This window comes from Bos indicus x Bos taurus, chromosome 26 (genome assembly GCF_003369695.1).
Source record: "Bos indicus x Bos taurus breed Angus x Brahman F1 hybrid chromosome 26, Bos_hybrid_MaternalHap_v2.0, whole genome shotgun sequence".
NCBI classification, from domain to species: Eukaryota; Metazoa; Chordata; class Mammalia; order Artiodactyla; family Bovidae; genus Bos; species Bos indicus x Bos taurus.
The window spans coordinates 8,492,479-8,514,511 of NC_040101.1; the positions used below are offsets into that span (position 1 = coordinate 8,492,479).

The following is a 22,033-nucleotide window of genomic DNA, read 5'->3' on the forward strand; positions in this document are numbered from 1 at the left end:
AAAAAAAATTCCTCCTCTCAGATAAGTCAATGCACTTTAAGAGGCATTCCTAGAATTCCTACATAATACTTTTGTTTAAATCTTATTGGCCAAAATTTAGTCAAAACATGATATCGGTGCACCAGAGGGAAGGCTGGTGAATGCTACATTTTAGGCAAGCATATTTGCAGTCTCAAAAAGAATCATTAATTGGCTTCTCTTCTTGAGGAATCAAGGGAGAAAGGATGGATAGATAGAGGGCAGCTCTTCTTCTTTCTCAGAGCTCCAGCTCACGTCACACGTGGGTACCACTTCCTGGAGGAGGGCCAGCCTGGTTGCCTCATTTAGTGTTGCCCCAGATGGTGTCATCCGGTCTCTCAAGAAGCAAATGATGGGGACAGACAGTACTTAGGATGCCCAAGGACGGCTTATGGGGGATAAAGGGCTTGGACCCTCTGGGTCTTCCAAATCCTTTCTCAAGTCCTAATTCCATCCTAGAATTCTTCTTTTTCAAGCTAACGTACTAGTGACATCTGGCAAAGCTGAGGATTCAAGGGATGTTATAATTTGGGAACCCTTGGACCAAAATTGGAACATGGTTGCCAGCTTTCTTAGCCTTGAGGTGCTAAGAGAGAATTATTTTAGCACAGTGATGGGAAGTCCATGAATTTCAGTCTTTGCATTAAGATCAGAATTTAGTTTTTGAGCCTGTTCTTTCGAAACACAGGGAGAATTACACAACCCTGCCATCACCAATTCCTTTCTCAGTTACGGACAGGTGAGATAGATAAAGTGATGATGATGAAAGTGCTGTCCCTTCAGTCATGTCTGATTCTTTGTGACCCCATGGACTCTAGCCCACCAGAATCCTCTGTCCATGGGATTCTCCAGGCAAAGATACAGGAGTGGGTAGCCATTCCCTTCTAGGAGAGAATCTTCCCAAGCCAGGGAACAAACCCAGGGCTCCTGCAGGTGGATTCCTTACTGTCTGAGCCACCAAGGAAACCCCCTGAGATAGATAAGAAATCAGCAAAGATAGAGATTTGAATAGCAACTAACAGCCTTAACATAGGAAACTGTAAGAATTCTACAAGAAGTAGGAGTATTTATTGCTCTGAGTACTCCCTGGAGCAATTTCAAAAATTAATGGCACTCTGGGCTATAAAGGAAACCTCAGCAAAGTTCAGAAAATGAGAGACAGGCAGACCATGATTCTTTCACCACCATACAATAAAACGAGCAGGCAGTATGAAAAGAACTCTAAGTAGTTAGAAAATTGAAAAAAAAGAAACTTCTAAGTAGTGGGTCAAAGAAAACTTCACACTGGCAACTAAAATAAGTAGAAATTAATGATAATGAGAACACTAAATATAAAAATTGGTGGCTGTTGTTCCTTCTCTCAGTCATGTCCGACTCTTTGCAACCCCGTGGACAGCAGCATGCCAGGCTTCCCTGTCCTTCACCATCTCCTGGAATTTGCTGAAACTCATATCCATTGAGTCGGTGATGCCATCCAACCATCTCATCCTCTGCTGCCTTCTTCTCCTTTAGCCTTCAATCTTTCCCAGAATCAGGGTCTTTTCCATTGAGTCAGCTGTTCACATCAGGTGGCCAAAGTATTGGAGCTTCAAAATTGGTGGAGTACAGCAAAAAATGCTTTCAGGAATTTATACCTTTGAATGATTACATGTCAAAAGAAGAAAGATTGAACATCAACTAATGTAAGAAGTAAGCAAAAGGATAACAGAAGAAGCCCCCAAAATGTAGAAAGATTTTGATTAAAAAGAGCAGAAATCAATGACATGATAGAAAAAACCAATAATTTGTCTGCAGAAAGAAGCATTTGATAAAATTTAACATTTGCAATGATTCCTCAGGGTGAGGAGAACAGTTTTAAATGGCATTTATTATAAAAGATTGTTAATTTCAACTACATCAAAATAAGAAAGCCCATTCATCAGAAGACTTTCAAAACTATCATAAGAGCAGGTTAAAAACTGAAGTGTTATTTGAAAATTATTTAATTGGAAAAGAACTAGAATTTTTAAAAGAATAAAGAAAAACAAATGAGAAAAATAGAAACAACAGAAAAATGGGTAAAAGATACACAGAGGCAATTCATGGAGGAGGAAACATATGGTCAGAAAACAAGGAAAGATGTTCGGTATTACTAGTGCTAAGGAAATGCAGATAGAGAACATTTGACATCCATTGGTTGGGAAGATTAACAGTAGCCAAGCATTGGGGAGGATGTGGGACAGTGGATCTCTTACTCATTGTGAGAGCTGAAATTAGCACAGTAACTTTGGAAAATAACTTGATTATTTTATAAAGTGAAATATGTATATATCTATGACTGCAGCTATACTTCTGGCGATTTAGGCAAGATAAGTTTCACCACAGGTATAGGAGATCTAGATTCGATCCTTGGGTTGGGAAGATCCCTTGGAGGAAGGCATGGCAACCCACTCCATTATTCTTGCCTGGAGAATCCCCATGGACAGAGCAGTCCGTGGGTCACAAAGAGTTGGACTTGACTGAGCGATTAAGCACATCTTAGCACAGCCCATCAGAAGACAGCACAAGTTAAAAAGCAGTGCTGTTCACTGTAGCAAAAATGGAAAATTTTCTACATGTCCATCATAACAAGAACAGATAAACGATGAAATCTTCATATTGAAGTGGAAAGACTGAACAATTTAGCTTTATACAACACAGATTAGTCTTACAAACATAAGTTAAGAGGAGAAATTTACAGAAGACAATAGTATGTTACCCACCCTTTTTTTAGATCAAAAGAAAATAAAGCCAAGTAATACATACTTAGGCATATGTGCGTGCTTGCTCAGTCGCTCAGTCATGTCCAGCTCTTGGCGACCCCATGGACTATAGCCCACCAGGCTCCTCTGTCCATGAGATTTTCCAGGCAAGAATACTGGAATGGGTTGCCATTTCTCCTCCAGGGAATCTTCCCTGACCCAGGGATTGAACCCTTATGCATACATGTATGGAGTTAAACAAAAGAGACTCAGAATCATTGTTTAGGGTGTAGTAGTTACCTCTGAGTGAGAAGCAGGAGGATGGGACAGAGGGAATCACAGATGTGTGTAGAAATGATCAATAAAAGCTGACCATTGGGATGGATGGTAGGTTCACAGGTGTTTATTATATCAAAACATGAAAGAAGAGGATGAAGCATGGATCCACAATGATCCTGCATTGTGAGCTGAATTCTATGCTTCATCCAACCAAGGCCCTGATGTGTTTAGGAAGAAAAGCAAAGCTTAATGAGTCCTTCAGGTTACTTTCATTCCTTAATCAATTTGCTATACAGCAAAGTTAGACCATTTCTAATGTTTACTTCTTTTCCATTATTAGGGTTTTTTTTCTACTGAAATTATCTTCAGAGATATCAGTAACTTATGACAAATATTTGATTCATTGATCAGTATTTGATCATATCAAGCTTTCCAGTTTTAGCTTCTATTTCCTGGCTTTCTTCTCTCCTTCTTTCCTTCCCTCCATGCCATTAACCCTCTTTCCTTCCTTTTTTTCTCTTAACTTTTTAATCATAAAAAGTTCAGCATACAAAATTAGAGAGGGAGCTGTAGAGAATCCCATCCATGTACCCATGTCAACGTCAACATTTATAAATTCACATTTCATCTACATATTCAGTCACTTTCTCCTCCTCTCCAAGACTATTGAAGAAAATTCTAGACATCATGTCATTTCATCTGTAAATATTTCATTAAGTATCCTTAAAAGATCTCTCTTTTAAAGCCATAAATTACTATTATATCAAAATAAGCTATCTCTTAATATAAAATATCCAATCAGTGTTTGCATTTCTCCTATAATCATTTCCCATCTCTCTCTCTTACAGTCTGTTTTAAGTGGGCTCTAATGAAAACCCATTCATTTTGATTAGTTTATAAGCCTTTCAACCCTTCTTTAAACTGTACTTTTCTCCTGTATCACTTTCTCCCTTTTTTCTTGCAATTCTGTTGTTGTTTATCTTGTAACAGCTGTAATATAAGCAACTAGATTCTCGTCCAGCATTTTCTCCTGTCTGGGTGCTGCTAACTGTATTCTCGTGATGTAATGTGACATAGTTCTCTGTGTTTCTTATAAATTAGCGGTGAGATTCAGACCGCCCGGCCATGTAGACTCGGGAGGGGTTGGTAACGCCCCGCCCAGGCCTGTTCCTGTATGGTGTTTTACCGGAAAGCAGCCATGCTCATCATCTGGGTGTTGTCCAGGGGACCTCACTGCTCCAGGGTAGACTTGGATATTTGCTACTGGCAGACTCGAGTAGTTGCAACAAGGACTTCAGCGCCCTCAAAGCCTAAACTATTTCCTATCTGGCCCTTAATAGAAAAAGTCTGCTGACCCCTGCACTAGAGGCTTCTTCACACACAGGGTGGATGGATTTTTAGGTGTGTGTTCTTTCATCCCGGAGATAATTGTGTTTGCTTCTCTCTCTCTATGCTGTTTGTTACTGTTCAGTTCAGTCACTCAGTTGTATCCGACTCTTTGCGACCCCATGGACTGCAGCACACCAGGCTTCCCTGTCCATCAGCAACTCCTGGAGCTTACTCAAATTCATGTCCATCGAGTCACTGATGAACATTAATTCATTGACTGACCCATGAATTCAGTGAAGTTGCCAAGTGTTGATCCTTTAATTCTGTCATTCCCTCTTTGCATACTAACTGGAGTATTCCTCCAGTAAGAAATTTTTCTGGATTTTTCTTTTTATCCATTACTTCCACAGTGGCCAGTTTTCCCTAGACAAATTTTGAGATTCTAAATTTTGCTCTGATGATGCCGTAAAATGACTGCTTTTTCAACTATGTCCCTCTTTGGAAAGCTCAGGAGAGAAGTCAGTTTCCTTATGCTTTTATTTCTCAAATGTGCTAAAATTGGGCATGTTCACAGGTGGCAGTAGAGACCAGGGCAGTCATAGCCTGGATGGAAAAAATCCCCTTCGTGTTGGGTGGCAACCTGCAGGGGGGCGAGCTGGTGGTGGCCTACCCCTACGACATGGTGAGGTCCCTGTGGAAGACCCAGGAGCATACCCCCACGCCCGATGACCATGTCTTCCGCTGGCTGGCCTACTCCTACGCCTCCACTCACCGCCTCATGACGGACGCCAGGAGGAGGGTGTGCCACACGGAAGACTTCCAGAAGGAGGATGGGACCGTCAATGGGGCTTCCTGGCACACTGTGGCTGGAAGTAAGTCTCTGATGGCCCTATTGTCATCGTGGGGCCAGTGACAATGGACTGCTGGATGGAGGTTGGGGGGGACCCTCCGGTCCAGCTCTCCATCTATCCTTGTTCTCAGCAGAATAACTACCGTAATTAACCATGTATAAGGTTCGAGCACTCTGCCTAGACTCTTCTTTCACCTTCACAATAGTCTTCAAGCGGATGTGGCTTACTCCCCTTGTTATAAAAGAGGTAACCGGGGCTTTGAGATGGGAAAGGGATCTGTTCAAACCCCCAAGGAGCAGAACTGGGATCTGTCTGATGCTGTGGTCTACTCTTAGCCGCCGAGCTGTTTGGATGTTACAGGATCAGAGTTGGTAAGCATAGTCTTAGGGGAATTATTGGCCAGAAAAGCAAACCCAGCGAAGGGGCAGAGAGCACACTGGTGCTTTGCAGCCAGGGCGCTGTACCCAGAGCCATCCCCGCAGTGGGAGACACCCCGTGCTGCCAGCCCTTGGAAGGGAGGCGGTGGGGGGAGCAGTGAGCCCATGTTCAACACTTTTTCAAATCGCTCGTTCACTGGAAGCCCCACCATCCCACCAGGGCGTCTGGTCAAATTCCCATTGTTGAGATGCAGGGAATGTGATGTCCTGTCCCCAGCATGCACTGAAGACAGAGAGGAAGCCCAGCAGAGACTTCAGGGATTCTTTCGCAGCAGCCAGAGGACCTCGTGGTCCAAGTTTCAGGATCAGCCCTTTGTTTCCTGGGTCAGGGCTGCTCCTGGCCTGGAGTTCTCAAGTGAGGAGAGTTGAAGACATCACATTCCCTAAGGTGTCTCTGCATTGGGATGGCAAGACCCCAAACGTAACGTTCATTGCTTATTTTCTTGACTTTGTGAAGATTGGTCAAACTACTCCATGTCAGATGGACCTAGTTCATCACGTAAATGCTGTGTGACTCTGGACAAGTTACTTTACCTCTCTGAACCCCCGTATTTTCCATTTGTAAAATGGGCTTGATGTTAATGGCGACGATAAGGACAATGATGATGGGCACCCTGGGACTGTTGTGAGGATGACAGAGATGGTGGATGTGTGTTCTTTGTCTTGCTTGTTAGCAGCACTGTGTTATAAATTCCCATTCCTCCTCTCCCCCCTCTTCTAGGAAAGTGCTCACCATGAAGCCTCTTTTATGAGCATATCCCTGTTCTCTGTTTTACTCTACTGATTCACTTTAATATTATTTTTCCTTTGCTAGAGATTCAGCCTTCACAAACTTTTCAGGTATGTTTCCACTCTGGGGGAAAATTTTTTTAAAAGAGTAGGCATATTTGTTCCCTTGGCCATTAAGAAAAAATAAAACATGCAGAAAGCTTGCCATTTTTGTCTTGGTTACAAACCAAGCAGAGTTGTTTTATTTTTTCTCCATCATGGCTTTGCTCTGTTCAAAGTAAAAAAAAAAAAAAACAAAACCCTAATTATTGACTATCAATACCCCTAGCCCTGTCTATCAAGAAAAATATCCTAATAGCAAAAAGCATGCTTGTTTGTTCAGTTCTAGTCCTAAAAACCTGCAATAATCTTTATGAGAAGCATCTGCTTAGTTTTTGTGGCCACTGTGACTAAATTAGGTTCGGACACTGTGGAATTTGTCAGCAGCAGGTCAATAGCATCGTTCTGAGAAGTCGGTTGCTATCTAATCACACTGGCAGCATTTGATTTGTTTCTATCCATTATATTTTCCATTATGCCGGGGACTTTTGTGGCAGAGCCATGTGGTGGCTCGAGCCTTTTTAATCATTCTTCCTGCAGGCAGTGTGATGAAGCCTGCAGATTCATTTCTTTGCAGACTAATGAGATGCGATTTCTAATTTCCTTTCCTCCCCCCGCCCCTCCACTCCTTCTTTGTGTTCGGGTCTTGCTGGCTCATTAGCGGTGACCAACAGGTCTTAGCTAGTGGGAGTGGGCCACTGGGAGCAGGGTCCAGTCCTGCTCAAAAGGCACATCGTTTGCCGTGTGTGTGTTTTGGTTCCAAAGAGATCTGAGCCCTTCTTTGTGTCAGCTGCCGTCCTGCGTCCTCTCCCCGACGAGGAAGGCAGACGTGACAGCTCTGGGCACACGGCGCTCTAAGGAATGTGCTGCCCTGTGTTCCCGTATTGAAGCCATGTCAAGAGCAGGATGCCAGGCCCAGGGAGAACACCGAGGAGGTCTCACTGTCCCCAGCCAGGACCCGAGGCTTGGGAAGTGCTATTTGGGTCGCCCCACACCTTCTGCCCACACGTTTCACTTTCAAAGCCATTTCTTACCCAGGATTCTCCGCTGCACCACATTCACTAAAGGACTGGAATTTGGTGTTAACCATAGCTTGGCTCAGGCTTTTCCACCGTTCTTCTGGTTTCTCATCATTTTGCCAATTCTTCAAGCACTTCCAGTGCTGTTGAAGATACACTCATTGCAAAGGGGCATCCCAGGTGGTACAAGTGGTAAAGAACCCGCCTGCCATTGGAGGAGACATCAGAGACGTGGGTTCGATCCCTGGGTTGAGAAGATCCCCTGGAGGAGGGCATGGCAACCCACTCCAGTATTCTTGCCTGGAGAATCCCCATGGACAGAGGAGGCCTGCAGGCAGGCTACGGTTCATAGGGTCGCAAAGAACTGGACACAAGTAAAGTGACTTAAAATGCATACATGCATGCACGCACTTACTGCAAAATGGCAGGCCCACCTCAGAGTTTTAAATAGCACATTTATTTATTTTAGTACTAACAAGGTCTGAAGGTTGGGATAATGAGAAGTGTGTGTGTGTGTGTGTGCTTGGAGCAGTCCTGCGACCCAGGAGGGCCTGCCTGTCATGCTGCTCTGCGTGCACGGTCCGCAGGCCTCCCTGCGCTGGCTGTGATTCCACACCTCAGGTTCCACTGAATGAGCTGGCCTGGCATTTTGACCAACCTCTTTCAGCCAGACCAGGCCCTGTGAGGGATTTTCCATGAACTTGACATTGTTCCAGCCTGCTTATCCCCCTGCTGTCACTTTCCATATTTTATCACAAATGTGATCAAAGGTCCGTGGCTGCTGACACGTGAATGGTTCAAATCTGGAATCTGGGAGAGAGAGGCCGTATGTTTTGCACCATTTTATTTGTGACTTGACTGATTAGGCAGCAGGTTGATACAGAATTGCTCTTAACACCCAAAGCCGTGGTTTTTAAATAGACTTTTGTGCTTCAGGATGCTCCACTGAGCACTCGGAGGAGGGAGGGGAGATGGGACAGGTGAGGCTGGTGGAAGCACAGGAGGACCTTTTACCCCTACTCAGCAGACGAACCAGCCCCACCGACTCCTGCTCTCTGTGGCCTTGACTCTCAGAACCCAGGGAAGGCTTGGTGGAGGCACCTGCTGCGGGGGGAATCCGCCTGGCTGTCAGTTGGGGCACAGTAGCACTGTGTTCTTGCTAATCATCCTGCTGCCCAAAACTGAAAATGTTGGGCAGGCAGGCCCTGAACTTCATGCCACCTGACATTCATTTATCCATTTTGCAAATGTTGGGTATTGTAATGGGATGGGACCCCCAAAGATATGTCCACTTCCTCATCTCTGGAACTTGTGTGTGTGACTTTATTTGGAAAATGGGTCTTTGTAGGTGTCATTAAGGATCTCAAGATGAGGTCATCACGAGTTACCCAGATGGACCCTAAAATCAGTGACAGATGTCCTTGTAAGGGGTAGACAGGGAGAAGATCCAGACACTGAGAAGGCCCTGTGAAGACAGAGCCAGAGCTGGGAGTGGTGCAGCTGCAAGCCAAGGAAACCAAGGGCCGTCGGGAACTGAAAGAAACAGGGAAGAGCCTTCGGAGGGAGTGTGGCCTTGCCAGCACCTTGATTCTGGGCTTCTGGCCTCTAGAACTATGAGAGGATATGTTTCTGTTGCTTTAGACCACCCAGTTGGTGTGATCCTTGATACCAGCAACCCTAAGAAATGAACACAGGGACCAAGTCCTGTTGTAGGCATGTCAGGATGCAAGAGGCTGTCTGCTCTCCAGCCGGGTGGTGAGGGCATTTGTCCTACAGTCCCTGAGCAATGATAAGCAAGTTCTAGGCCGGCATTACACACACCTGGGTTCAAACCCCAACTCTGTCCAGATGTGTGATTCTGGATACATTCCTTAATGCATTCCTGGACCAGTCTCTGCCTCAATTCTCTTATTGGTGAAATTGGGCTACAACTACCTACCTCTCTGCTGGTTTGTGGTGAAGAGAAAGTGAGCTTGGCTGTAGAGCGCTAAAGACAGGTTCTGGCTTATGTAGGAACTCAATAAAGGGTGAGATGGATAGCTGTGTTTATGAGTTAGAATGGACAACTACACATGTCATTCCACAGTTACAGAGCTGTTGGTGAGAGCAGCATAACGACTGAGCTAAATTTAAACACTAAAAATGCGCATTATTAATGAGACCTTAAAAAATGGCAAAGTAAAAAGCCACAGGAACAAAAGAAAAAGAGACAAGAATTTAACAAAATGAAAAAAGTGGGGCTTCTCTGATGGCTCAGTGGTAAAGAATCCCTCTGCCAATCTAGGAGACACAAGTTTGATCCCTGATCCAGGAATATCCACTTGCCATAGAGCAGCTAAGCCCATGGGCCACAGCTTAGAGCCTGTGCTCTGGAGTCTGGGAGCCACAACTGCTGAAGCCCTTGGGCCCTGGAGCCCGTGCTCGGCAACAAGAGAAGCCACTGCAGTGAGAAGCCCACGCATCACACCTGGAGAGTAGCCCCTGCTCACTGCAACTAGAGAAAAGCCTGCACAGCAACAAAGACCCAGCACAGCCAAAAAATAAAGAAATAAAATGATCACAACAAAGTTACACAAGAAAAAGAAGTGATACCGCTATCCTAAAAATAGTATTAAACTGAGTTCAATAAAACGAAAGTGATTTTATCTAGAAGACACTTCTTTCAGTCCCCCTTTTCTCAGAGATGTTCTGCACATGCCTGTCTTCCCCATAAAGATGTTCCAGCTGCATCTTGTCTCTCTCTCTCAACACCCGCCCCACCCCCCTTTCTGTTCCCCTGCAGTTGCTCTAATTAATGTTTTGTGTAGAGTAGATACTGGATGCCTCCTTGTTCAGATGAACTCCTCGGAGTCGTGTGTTCTTGCTGTCTCTCGTGCCCCTCTGAGCACCGTGAAGCTAAAATGTTACTTGGTTGGCTTGGCAGGTCTCAACGATTTCAGCTACCTTCACACAAACTGCTTCGAGCTGTCCATCTACGTGGGCTGTGATAAATACCCACATGAGAGCGAGCTGCCTGAGGAGTGGGAGAACAATCGGGAATCCTTGATTGTGTTCATGGAGCAGGTATGATGCGGGCACTCGGCAGGGATGGGGGCTCGCTAGGGAGCAAAGCCCTCGAGATGGCCGAAAGCCTGAGATCAAAATTAATACCATCAACCTGGGCTGGTGACTACAGTGTCGGAAGGAGCTGTTGTCTCTGAGCTCTGTGTCAATGTCAGTCGCTCCCACTGGTTCTTGGTGAGTGAGACTCCAGATCGCTGCTCTGTTGGGAGGGGGGATTTGTGTCCAGCCAGCATGCCCAGGCTTCCTGTCTTCATCAACTAGGTCTAACATAACAAAACACGCAGGCTAGGAAACAGGAGAAGGCTGGAAGTCCAAAATGAGTGTGTCAGCAGGCAGGTTTCATTCCAAAGCCTCTCTTCTTGGCTTGTGGATGGCCACCTTCTCACTGTCCTCACACGCTCTTTACTCTGTGTGCATACACTGCTGGCGTCCCTATGTGTCCAGGTTTCCTCCTCTTTTAAAGACATCAGTCAGACGATAAAGCCCACTCTTCTGGTGTCATCAGTTCTTTTAAAGATGCTATCTCCAAAAGCAGTCACCTTCTAAGGTACTGGAGGGGTGGGGACTTCAACATATGGATTTGTGGGGGACACAGTTCAACCCATAACATCAGCTCAGAGGCTGAGGACTAACTGCTGCAGGTAGCCGGGTGCCACCTGGGAACAGTTCTAAATCATGCCAGCTAGGTTCTGCTTGGAGCTGGTGAGCATCTGCTTGTGGCCAGTGAGGAAGCCTTGCCGTGTATGCTAGGACCTTCCCACACCTTTCTTTTCTTCTGTTCTCAGTGACACACCTGTCTCATAGTATTGGGCAAACTGGCTTTCGTTTGGTACTAAAACTAGCCAAGTAGCATCCATTCCCCAGTAAGGAATAGATTCACAGAGACCAGAGAGATAAAAATGAATGTTGAACTTCAGATGATTCTACCATGACTCCCATTCATTAGGAAGTAAGATGCTGAGGCTGTACTGGGAGGTTGCCCTTCCTCCATGGGTGGCTGTAGATGAGTCAGAGGCATCATCTTAGCCAAGGGCTTGGGCTGCCAGCTTCCTGATACCTGCACCTTCACATGGGTGGTAGAGGTTGGCACCAGTTTATAGCAATAGCATCCACATCTGATCCATGAGTCCTGGGAGGGTCAGTGCAGCCCACAGTACACATTCATGGTAGAGAAGGCTGTGAACCTGTTCTCCCTTCTTAGGAAGCCATGAGCACACTTTCCATCCCCACTCTGGAATTCTGTGGGAGAAGGCTCTTTTTTCATTTTATGTACGCAGACAAAGAAGACCCTAGTCATTCTAACATGATGATCCCAGTTTAGCCAAAGAACCTCCTATGAATAAAATGCCCAGGCTTAGCAGTGCGTGTAAAGAGTGTCATTGGAAGTGATGGTATGTCACCTTGGATCTTCAGATGGGGAAACCCAATCGGTGTGCATCACATGACTCAGCTCATCAACAGGAGGGCCCTGGGGACTGAACTATACTTTACAGGAGCCTCTTTGAGTCTTTCCTCTCCTGTTTGATTCTTAGAGTCTATTTCTTAAGTCTGTAGAGTCCAGGAAAGTCAAAATAAATATGCCTGTAAAAATTAAATTCCATTTTTTACAGGATGTGTTTTTTATGAACCATCTCAGATCCTAATATTTTCTCAACCTCTGGAACATTTTAACTCCGGTGGAAGACTTTCCAGTAGAAAGGAATACAGAAATTTACACACCAAATCCACACAGAGTTGGGGAGCTTTCAAGCCAGATGTGGCTCTGAGGGGGTTCTGGGTAGCCCTGGCTGGCAGTAGGTTTATAGGTACGTTTGCTGTTCCGGATGGTCTGTGAGCCCCTCTGTTTCCTCATGTTCACCGAGTAGGTCCATCGGGGCATCAAAGGCCTGGTGAGGGATTCGCATGGAAAAGGAATTCCAAATGCTGTTATCTCCGTGGAAGGCGTTAACCATGACATCCGAACAGGTAACTGCGAGTGTCTGTGAACCGTTTCTTAGGAGCAAATACCCTTATTCTTGAAGCGTTTGACTTGAGTTAGAACCACAAGGTGAGGTCCAGAAACTTCCTTCTCTGCTCTACCTTATCCTCTCTTTCCTCCAACTTTCCATGGGAGACCCTGGAAGCCAGGTGTTCAGCCTATGCTTTCTGCCTTCTCTCTGTCCCTTATTCAGGTGGAAGCCAGATGCTCCGAGAGGCTGGAGGACCCACTGAAGGTTCAGGAGGTGGGTGGGGCTTGGGTTGAGGTGTGTGAGCAGCTGCATGCTGTGTCCCTGCTGGTTCCAGAGTTCCCGAGCTGGCGGGAGGGCAGCCTGCAGACACCGGGCACCTGCCCACCGGCTGCCTTCTTCTCTGCTGATCAGAAAGTGAGGTGAAAACACGCCCAGGCTTTCCCTTGCACCCCAGGACTCCCATCACCTGGGATGCACTTGGTGTGTTCAGGGGGAAATATGAAACAGAGACCTTAACTTTCTATGGACAACGTTGGTGCCATGAGGCAGTGACAGATGTGCGTGGCAGAGAATTGTTTGGATGCCTAACTCAGATTGTCAGCAAGAGTTCTGCTGGAGATGGTTGCCCACAGGCATGATCAAACCGACACGCAGAGGTTTTTGTAGGGGGTGGGGGCGACTTTAGAGGGTGCTGAGTCTGCAAGGCAGACGCTTTGCTGTCAGTGGCAGTGAGCAGGGCACCGGGTCCTGCATTGGCTTCCCGTGGTTGCCATGACAAATGGTGAGGCTTAAATAAACAGAAATGTATTCTCTCTGTGTTACGGAGGCCAGGAGTCTGCAGTCCTGGTGTCGGAGGGGCTCTGCTTCCCTGGAGCCTCGGGAGTGTTCCCCCTTGGCTCTTCCAGCTCCGGGTGGCTTTGGGTAATCCTGCGCTTCCTTGGCTGCGTCACTCCAGTCTCTGCCTCCGTTTCCTCCTTGCTCCTCCTCCTCTGTCTCTTCTGAGGACAGATCGTTGGATTTAGGACCCACTCGTGTAATCCAGGCTGATCTCATCTCAAGAGCCTGAATTATACATGCAAAAACCGCTTTTCCAAATAAGATCAATTCACAGGTCCTGGGTAGTAGGATGTGGGCCATTGGGAGGGTAGGGGGTGGGGCGGGCGGCATCACTGGACCCAGGGCAGATCCTGCCCAGGTGTAGGGAACGGATGCAGCATCAGCAAGAGGAAGGAAATGATTGTCATAAAAAAAAAAGACTTCTTCAGTCGCAAACACCCTTGAACTGGAGAAATGAGACTTCCACGGACTTGCCCTGGCCTGTGCCTGGGGTCTGGGAGCTTACCCTGGGCCCAGGCAGCCAGCCACCCTGGCCACGATGCGGCGTTTCCCAGACGCACAGCGAGAGGCTGAACTGAGACTGAACCGGGGATTGAGACTCTCCATGGTGGGCCCTTCCCCTGTCCATGCTGTTCCTCCCTAAGGAGAGAAGGGGCCTTTTCCCCACTAGCCGATCACATGCATGGAGACACTGTCCTCCCCGAAGTGATCCCATTTGACCTGCGAGGAAGCAGAGGCTCTGGGCAGGGAGAGGCTGGGATTCAGTACATGTAAAGACTGTCACCCTGGCCCAGGTGTTCTTCGATGCCAGGCTGCCCGCTCACATGCCTGACATACAGGGACAAATATCGTGTCAATGGGTGACACGCATCTGAAATGCCATGAAGCAGTGGTCTACGGTGTGATGCCCTGAATCGCCTTCTCTCAAGGTAGTTAACCTGTTTCTTCACTCAGCCGTTATTTCCTGAGCATCACACCACTTGTCCCCCAGGATCTTATAGCTACTGACCACGAGGCCACACACTGGGTTGTGTGGCATTTGGTACATAGGAGCCCCACTGAACTGAACTGAACTGAACTGAGCCCACATTGACGGGCACACACTGATCCATTCATTCATTCACTTATTCATTCATTCAACAGATGCAGATTGTAAACTTGTCATGGGCCAGACACGTAAGGGACGGGTGATCCTTATGGATCAAATGGGCTGTCTGATCTGGTTCTGCCCAGGACTTGTATTTTAAACATTATTAATGAGCTCCGAAAAAAGAGTGATTCGTTAAAGAGCCTGGAACGTTCCTTGGACCATTAAGCGCCTTGTAGGCAATGTGAGAGAAGGAGAGTTTTAAATAGAGTGGGAGATAAAACGCCCGTGGGGCCCCACAAGACAGCAGAGAGAACTCTGCCTGATGAGCTCGGAATTTCAAGCCCCTGTCATCAAGGAGAGTTTCGATGAGCTAATGGGAAACTCAGCTCGCCCTCCCTTTATTCCCCCAAATAATCTCCCAGCACCTTCTCATTACAGAGGAATCCCATGTGTCACGGACAGTTCTTCATCGTGTTGGTTTCAGGGTCCTCCCGTACGTCACGTAAGCTCTGAATCTGCCTTGATTTCTCTCTGAGGCTTATGTGATCTGACAAATTTTATTCCAGGAGGGATTTTGCATAAAATAAGCAGGCGTATGCAATGGAATTCCACAGGGAGTGAAGTTAGTAAGGATGCTTTCTGAACGCATGCAAATGTGCTGGCCCAACAGCAAGCTCAGAATGCCACGTGACTGTCTTTTGTTCGGGAGACACTAACCCAACCTGCTAACGAATGGCCCTCCGTTAGGACCTGGCTTGTCCCTTCCATCCACCCAGCGGGCAGTGCCAGCTGGGTGCCAACCTCCCCATGCAGCCCCACAGAATGCTCCCCCCAGGCACACACCTGGCGGGGCGGCACGATAAGAAGGCTGGCACACCAAAGACAGGTGGATTGAGGAGGGTGTGAGGAGGGAGCCTGCTGCTGTTGCTGGGAGAAAAAGAATTCCAAAGCCATCTTATAAATCTGAATTAGTAGTGCTGACAAGTGTGTGTTATTTGTGGATTTCTTTTGCTCCTCTGGCTCCCTGAGCACCTCCCTTGGTGTGAACCTGGGCTGCCCCTTCCCTGGGGGATTTTAAACTGCCCTCCCGTGTGTCCTTGAGGTAGACACTCCCACTGAGAGGTCTCACCTCCAGGGCCTCCATCAGGGTAGGCAGCCGTTGGCAGGAGGCCAGTTCCTGATTTTAACTAACCCACCTTTGCGTTTGTGGGGAGAAAGTACCCACAGTAGTTGAGAGGTAAGGTGTTCAACTTCTCGCAGGAACAGGACATTTGGGTTCACGTTTGCATGACTGTTGGTCTTCATCCCACTCAATCCAGCTGGCATGCTTGGAGGACGCACTATTGAAACCCAGTGTTAAGTGGGAAAGAGGAAGCACAGGTCTTATGGAGCCCAGGGCTCAGCACGGGGCCAGGACAGGACAGGGAAGCTACTCACACTCCGGTCATGAGGTCTGGAGGAGCAGAGGCGCCCCTGGCAGGTGTGTCTGGGAGCTGAGAGCTTGGAGGAATGTCTCAGGGGATGCCTGCCCTGCCCAGGAGGTCGGGGCCATCTGATTAACTGGACAGAGATGGCCAGACGTGGCTCTTGGTCTCTGAAAAACCATGAAGTGACATTTTATGTAGTTGAGAACCTTGCATTTTCACTGGAGAAAGATGCAGGTGCTGAGAAAGACAGGGAGCCACCCACCTGTGTTATATGCCCGGGGCTCTCATGTTGAGGCCTGTTTACCAGGTAGCAGACTCTGCGAGCGTGTGGTGAACAATTGCCTGCGTATTTCATTTTTCACAACATCTTGTGCTTTCATGAGCTCACTGCACGCATTGCATGGGATGTCTCAGATAAACAGAGATTTGTGATGTCCGTTTAAACGTGGTGCTTTAGAGTGTTATGTGTGTGTGTGTAAGATACATATTCACTCACACAGAGAGTTCTCGTCCATCCATTTGAGGACTTCTGGACTCATTCAGACGAGTAAACCTTGCCCAGGCCTACATAGCACTTGATCAAATCCGGCCTTTTCTCTTTAGACCGGACAGGACAGATTGTCCTAACAGAGAGAACAAACCTGGCCCTGGAAGACCAGCTGATCACTAGCTGTGTGACTTTGTGTAGATGTGACACTTCCCTGGGCGTCCAGTTACTCCTGTAGAAATGGAGGTTGTCACACAGCTTACCACGAGCTTGACTGGGTCGGTCTGGTGGATTGGCACCTGTCTCATCCTTCTGTGGGCTGCGTCAGAGTTGACATTTCCTTTTTGGTTCATCAGACACTACTGAAGCGACCTAGCAGCAGTAGCAGCAGTCAAAGCTATGGCTTTTCCAGTAGTCATGTATGGATGTGAGAGTTGGGCCATAAAGAAAGCTGAGCACCAAAGAATTGATGCTTTTGAACTGTGGTGTTGGAGAAGACTCTTGAGAGCCCCTTGGACTGCAAGGAGATCCAGCCAGTCAATCCTCAAGGAAATCAGCCCTGAATATTCATTGGAAGGACTGAAGCTGAAGCTCCAATACTTTGGCCACCCCATGCAAAGAACTGACTCACTGGAAAATACCCTGATGCTGGGAAAGATTGAAGGCAGGAGGAGAAGGGGCTGACAGAGGATGAAGTGGTTGGTTGGATGGCATCACCAACTCGATGGACATGAGTTTGAGCAGGCTCTGGGAGTTGGTGATGGACAGGGAACCCTGGTGTGCTGCAGTCCATGGGGTTGCAAAGAGTCGGACATGACTGAGCAACTGAGCTGAACTGAACTTTCTATCGCGAAGCCCCCTTAATGTCAGGGGTCCTAGTGATCTCAGCAGGTGTGGGTCCCCTGGGGAGGAGTGGCCTTGGCCTTAGACCCTGCTTTATTCAACAAGAATCTAGCGAGCTGAGGATGGACACGGGTCCAGTCAGATCCCTGTTGGATGCCTGCTCAATGGTGTCACTGAGGGGAGCTGGGGAGGAGGCAGGGGACACTGCCTGCAACATGTACCTGCCCCTGAAGCTCCAGTTCTTCATGGAAGACCAGGGAATGAGGTGCAGACATCTGGTACCTCCTTCCAGGTCATTTGGCCCAAGTCCTCTGTAGCCTTTTCCTTCTCTTTTTCAGAAGTGAAGAGCCCCACCCTCATACGACTCTTCTATATTTATAGCCATGCTAAGGGAAGCCAGGAAACCAGGCACAGATGGCTTTTCAAGATGGCATTCTGTGGCAAGGGCATACGGTTTAGAAGTTCAAGTTCATAATGAATGGTGTGTATTGTCAGAGAGAAAGGAATGTTAGGGATCATGTCTCCATCTCTGCTCATGCGTATTAACACTGCAGGGAGCCTACACCCCAGTCCCCTTCCTGTTAAAACCATTAAGGTAACGTCCCAAAAGGAAAACATCTCGGCGTCCAAAATGTACTAAGAATTTGCATTTGCCGGGGCTCGAATTCCACACTGCCTGTCTCCAGGTCTCTCCCTGGCCAGGAGACTGGTCTTGGAATAACAGGGCTGGTTGGTATCATTGTTAGAAGGGACTGCTCTCAATTCTCCTGTTTTCTTTTCACAGCCAGCGACGGGGATTACTGGCGCCTCCTCAACCCTGGAGAGTATGTGGTCACAGCCAAGGCAGAAGGTTTCACCTCGTCCACTAAGAACTGCATGGTTGGCTATGACATGGGGGCCACGCAGTGCGACTTCACGCTCAGCAAAACCAACCTGGCCAGGATCAGAGAGATCATGGAGAAGTTCAGAAAGCAGCCCGTCAGCCTGCCAGCCAGGCGGTTGAAGCTGCAGGGGCGGAAGAGACGACAGCGCGGGTGACCTCCCAACTCTTGAGTCGTGCCCTGGACCCCTGCAAATTAAACCGCCTTGGTTGTAGCTCCATAGAGGACTCACTCCTTGTTTTCTCTGTAATTCATGAAAGCCTGGGAGTATGTGTGCACTGCAAGGCCGGTCCCCAGCACGGGACTTAGGATAGTTTCTTTGTTCCCATTTATCCAAATAACTTGGGCAAAGCAGCAGAGGAAGGCTGGTAGAGGTGAAATAATTCAACAAGCCAACCTGAGACTCTGAGAGAGAGAGAGGGAGGAGCTTGCCTGTTGAGGGTCTCCGGGCTGTACAGGAAAGGAAACCGGTGCTTCTCCTGTCTGCGTGACAGCAAGAATTCCTGGTGCATTTGCAGTTTGCACAGTGACAGTGGCAGCATCCCCAGGGCTCTGCTGTCCCAAATGTTACCAGCTGAGATGCTCACAAGCATTCTAAGAACCCACCCTGTCTGGCCCCAGGACATTCTGAGCTGCTGCAGATGAATCCTGCACTCTGTTGACAATAGAGACATTACCAAGTGAGCTTCAGTCTGCCTCTTGATTTAGCTTAGTTCCCCTTTCAACAAAGGATCATGCTCATAAAAGGAGAAAAAGGCTGAAATAATTCAAGAGTGAATGTGGGCAGCAGGCGTGCATTGGGTCAAGTGGTGTGCAGTGGGGCCCACACAGAACCCCCAAAACTTCCCGCTGCTGCAGTCGGGGGCTCCCTAAACAGGGACAGAAGGAGGCGCCAGCCTCCCTAAGGAACCAGAGCAGTTAGTCTGGCTCTCTGACCTGCTGGGACTTGAGCAAAAAAGGCTGACCGTCAGCCCTCCCTGTTCAATATAGTCCTCCTTTCCTGGAAGCGAGCACTCCTAAGCTGGCCTGACATCACCCTGGCAGTTATTTTTGGTGTGTGGGATGCTGGGCCATCCAGATTAGACTCCATTTGATGAAAAGCTCTTAGAATTATCAGGGAGCATTGGTGTGGGAAGGGTTATTGAATCTCCGTGCAAGAGAACAGTTCGTCTCGCTTTTTATTAATGTTGCTGCCTCACTGACCTGGGAAGAAGAGAAAAATAAAGCAAGTGGTGAGATCCTTCTAGTCGTGTGGTTTTCTCGGGTAGACTCGCAGCCACCCAGACGCCATGCCCCACCTCCTCTCTCTGCAGTTGGTCACCCTGGAGAAGCGCCTGTTCTAGAGGGGCAGCTTGTACCCGGATCAAGGTCCGTAGAGGTGCGGCCAGCTCTGTGTCCCCTCCCTCCTGTCCCAGGGTGGGGATGGGGGCGCCTGTGCTGGGGTGAAGTTATCCTGACACTTGGGACCCACTAGTAAGTCCTGGAGATGCCAGGGAGCGCCTTCCCAGAAAAGAGTCTCATGTCACTTTCTGAGAATCTACACAAGAGATCGGCAGCCTTATAAAGGATTAGATTGTAAATATTTTAGGTTTTGCAGGCCATAAAGTCTCTGTCACAAGTACTCAGCTCTGCTATTCTAGCACAAAAGCAGACATACACCATACATAAATCAAGCAGGTGTGGCCTTGTTCCAGTAAAGCTTCATTAAAACATGTGGCAGAGACTTCCCTGAGGTCCAGTAAGGTTAGGACACTATGCTTTCACTGTGGTGGACCAGGTTCAATCCCTGGTGGGGGAACTAAGATCCGACAAGGAGGCCAAAAATAAAAACTTGTTGCAGCTGGGTTTGACCGCAGTCTGGGGCATTGTTAGCTGACCCCTGCTGTTCACTAGAACCTTCTGCGGTGATGGAGATGTCTGATTCTGTGGTACCTAACACAGCAGCCAGTAGCCACACGTGGCCTTTGAGCACTTGGAATGTGACTCGTACAACTTGGGGAAAGAATTTCTAGTTATATAATTTGAATGAATTTAACTTTCTATAGTCATATAGCTATTCACCACGAAGCTCTCCAAGAAGCCTGTTGTAGGAAAACCCTGGCAGCGTTAGTTGTGACAGGTGACACTAGAAAACCCTTGAAATGATCAACCAGCCCTGCAGTTCAGAAGGATTAGCATTCCAAGGGCATTGGCAGACGGTGGATTGGCAGATCCCTGCTGCATCCTGCTGGGAAGCCTGGTCCCTGCACTTGGCACCAAGATGCCTCTCATTGCCAGTGTCTATCTCTCACCCATGAGGCTGTGGTTCACCATCTGCCTCGTTCAGCAATTCTCAACCCTCTGCAAGCGTATCTTCAGACTTAGCCCATCCACAGGTGTCGGGTTTGCAGGCTGGAGCTGTGGCTTCCAGGCCTGGCACCACCCTTTGGTGTGTGATCTCGGGCAGGGCAGCCTCTCCGTTCTCTCCTCTGCTCCTGTGGAGTAAGCCCATGGGCTTGAGGACTGTGAAGGCCTATGGGGCTGTGATGTCCCCTGATCTCTGGGGGAGAGGTGACATTCCAGATCCTGACGCTCTGGTCTATTAGAGCTGCTCCTCTACTCATCCGCTTTGGTGGGCTCCCCGTTGGCTCTGTAATAATTCAGCGGCTTCTCCTTGCTGAGCCAAGCCCAGACCATATTCCTTCACCTAGCTCCTGGGGCTTCTCTCCAGCTGGACTTCTCTCCTATTTTCCAGCCAGAATTACCCCTCTTGGATCTTCCTAAGAGGTGGCCTTGGGCCTCTGCATCCCTGTCTCTCCCCACAGCTGGAAACCTTCCTGCTCCTCTCAAAGCCTTTTGTCAAATGCCACCTCCTACAGGAAGCCTCCTTACTCTCACAGCACGGACACGTTGGGACAGATGGACTGAGCCCTCAGGGCCTCTGGCTGTCCACCCCTTTCCACTGGGAGTCGTCTCATGGCTGGTTCTCCTGGCTGTTGTCCCAGAATCTGCCCAAGGGCAAGAATGATGTCACCCTGGGTCTCTGCCCCACATGGCTGGCTCAGCTTCCTCCTCACAGCACGTGCTCAGTGAATACATGTGGAACTGAACTAGCCTTGTGCATGCGCTGCTTTTTGGTTGTATGTTTTTGGCCGCACAGCACAGCATGCAGGATCTTAGTTCCCCCTCAAGGGATCGAACCTGTGTTACCTGCCATGGAGGCACGGAGTCTTAACCACTGGACCACCAGGGAAGTCCGTGTGCTGCTTTGTAAGATTCCCTTAAAAGTTAAGATGTGATTTCATAAACTGAAAAGTTGTAACATGGATTTATTCAGTATGTTATTACCTCTTCAAAAGTCTTCACTTTTATAGGTAAGTGTAAGACTTGACTGAATAGAAACATGTTTTAAAGATTTGTAGAAGGGTTTTGCTTTCCATCTGGACGTCTTTCTTTAGAGTAAAATCAACACAAAACATCTGCTTCTGGCAGAAAATCCTCTGTTTATCCTTACTCTCCCACTCAGGGCCCAGGTGGCCACTGCAGCCCTGCTCTTTTTAATGTCACCTGTGTTTTTGGTTAAAGGGCATTTAAGGAGCTGCTCAGATCAGGATCCTTCAGGGATTGCATCTGTTCTTGCCTGGAGAATCCCAGGGATGGGGGAGCCTGGTGGGCTCCCGTCTACAGGGTCGCACAGAGTCGGACACAACTGTAGCAGCAGTAGCAGTTCAATGACTTTAACAGGAAACCCTGAGATTTATCTAGTCTTTGTGTAACAAAGATATTAAGAACGACTTTTTTTTTCAGTATTTTTTTTACTGAAGTATAGTTGATTTACAATGCTATGTTAATTTCTGCTGTGCAATAAATGATTCAGTTATACATACATACATACATACATACATACATACATACATACATATATGGCCTTCCCTGGTGGCTCAGCTGGTAAAGAATCAACCTGCAATGTAGGAGATCTGGGTTATCGGGAAGATC

At 47.8% G+C, this 22,033-nt stretch overlaps 1 protein-coding gene across 2 annotated transcripts in view; it reads left to right on the plus strand.

Moving 5' to 3' along the window:
• Positions 1-19,301, plus strand: part of CPXM2 (carboxypeptidase X, M14 family member 2) — a 135,881-nt gene extending 116,580 nt beyond the window's left edge. The window contains exons 10-13 of one of the 2 annotated variants that reach the window (XM_027528976.1): positions 4,921-5,218; positions 10,405-10,544; positions 12,410-12,509; positions 17,962-19,301. In XM_027528976.1, the coding sequence (XP_027384777.1) occupies positions 4,921-5,218; positions 10,405-10,544; positions 12,410-12,509; positions 17,962-18,215 (792 nt within the window). In that variant the 3' untranslated portion in view covers positions 18,216-19,301. The remainder of the gene's footprint in view (positions 1-4,920; positions 5,219-10,404; positions 10,545-12,409; positions 12,510-17,961) is intronic. The other variant, XM_027528975.1, reaches the window with a different exon arrangement.
• The last annotated feature ends 2,732 nt before the right edge of the window (positions 19,302-22,033 follow it).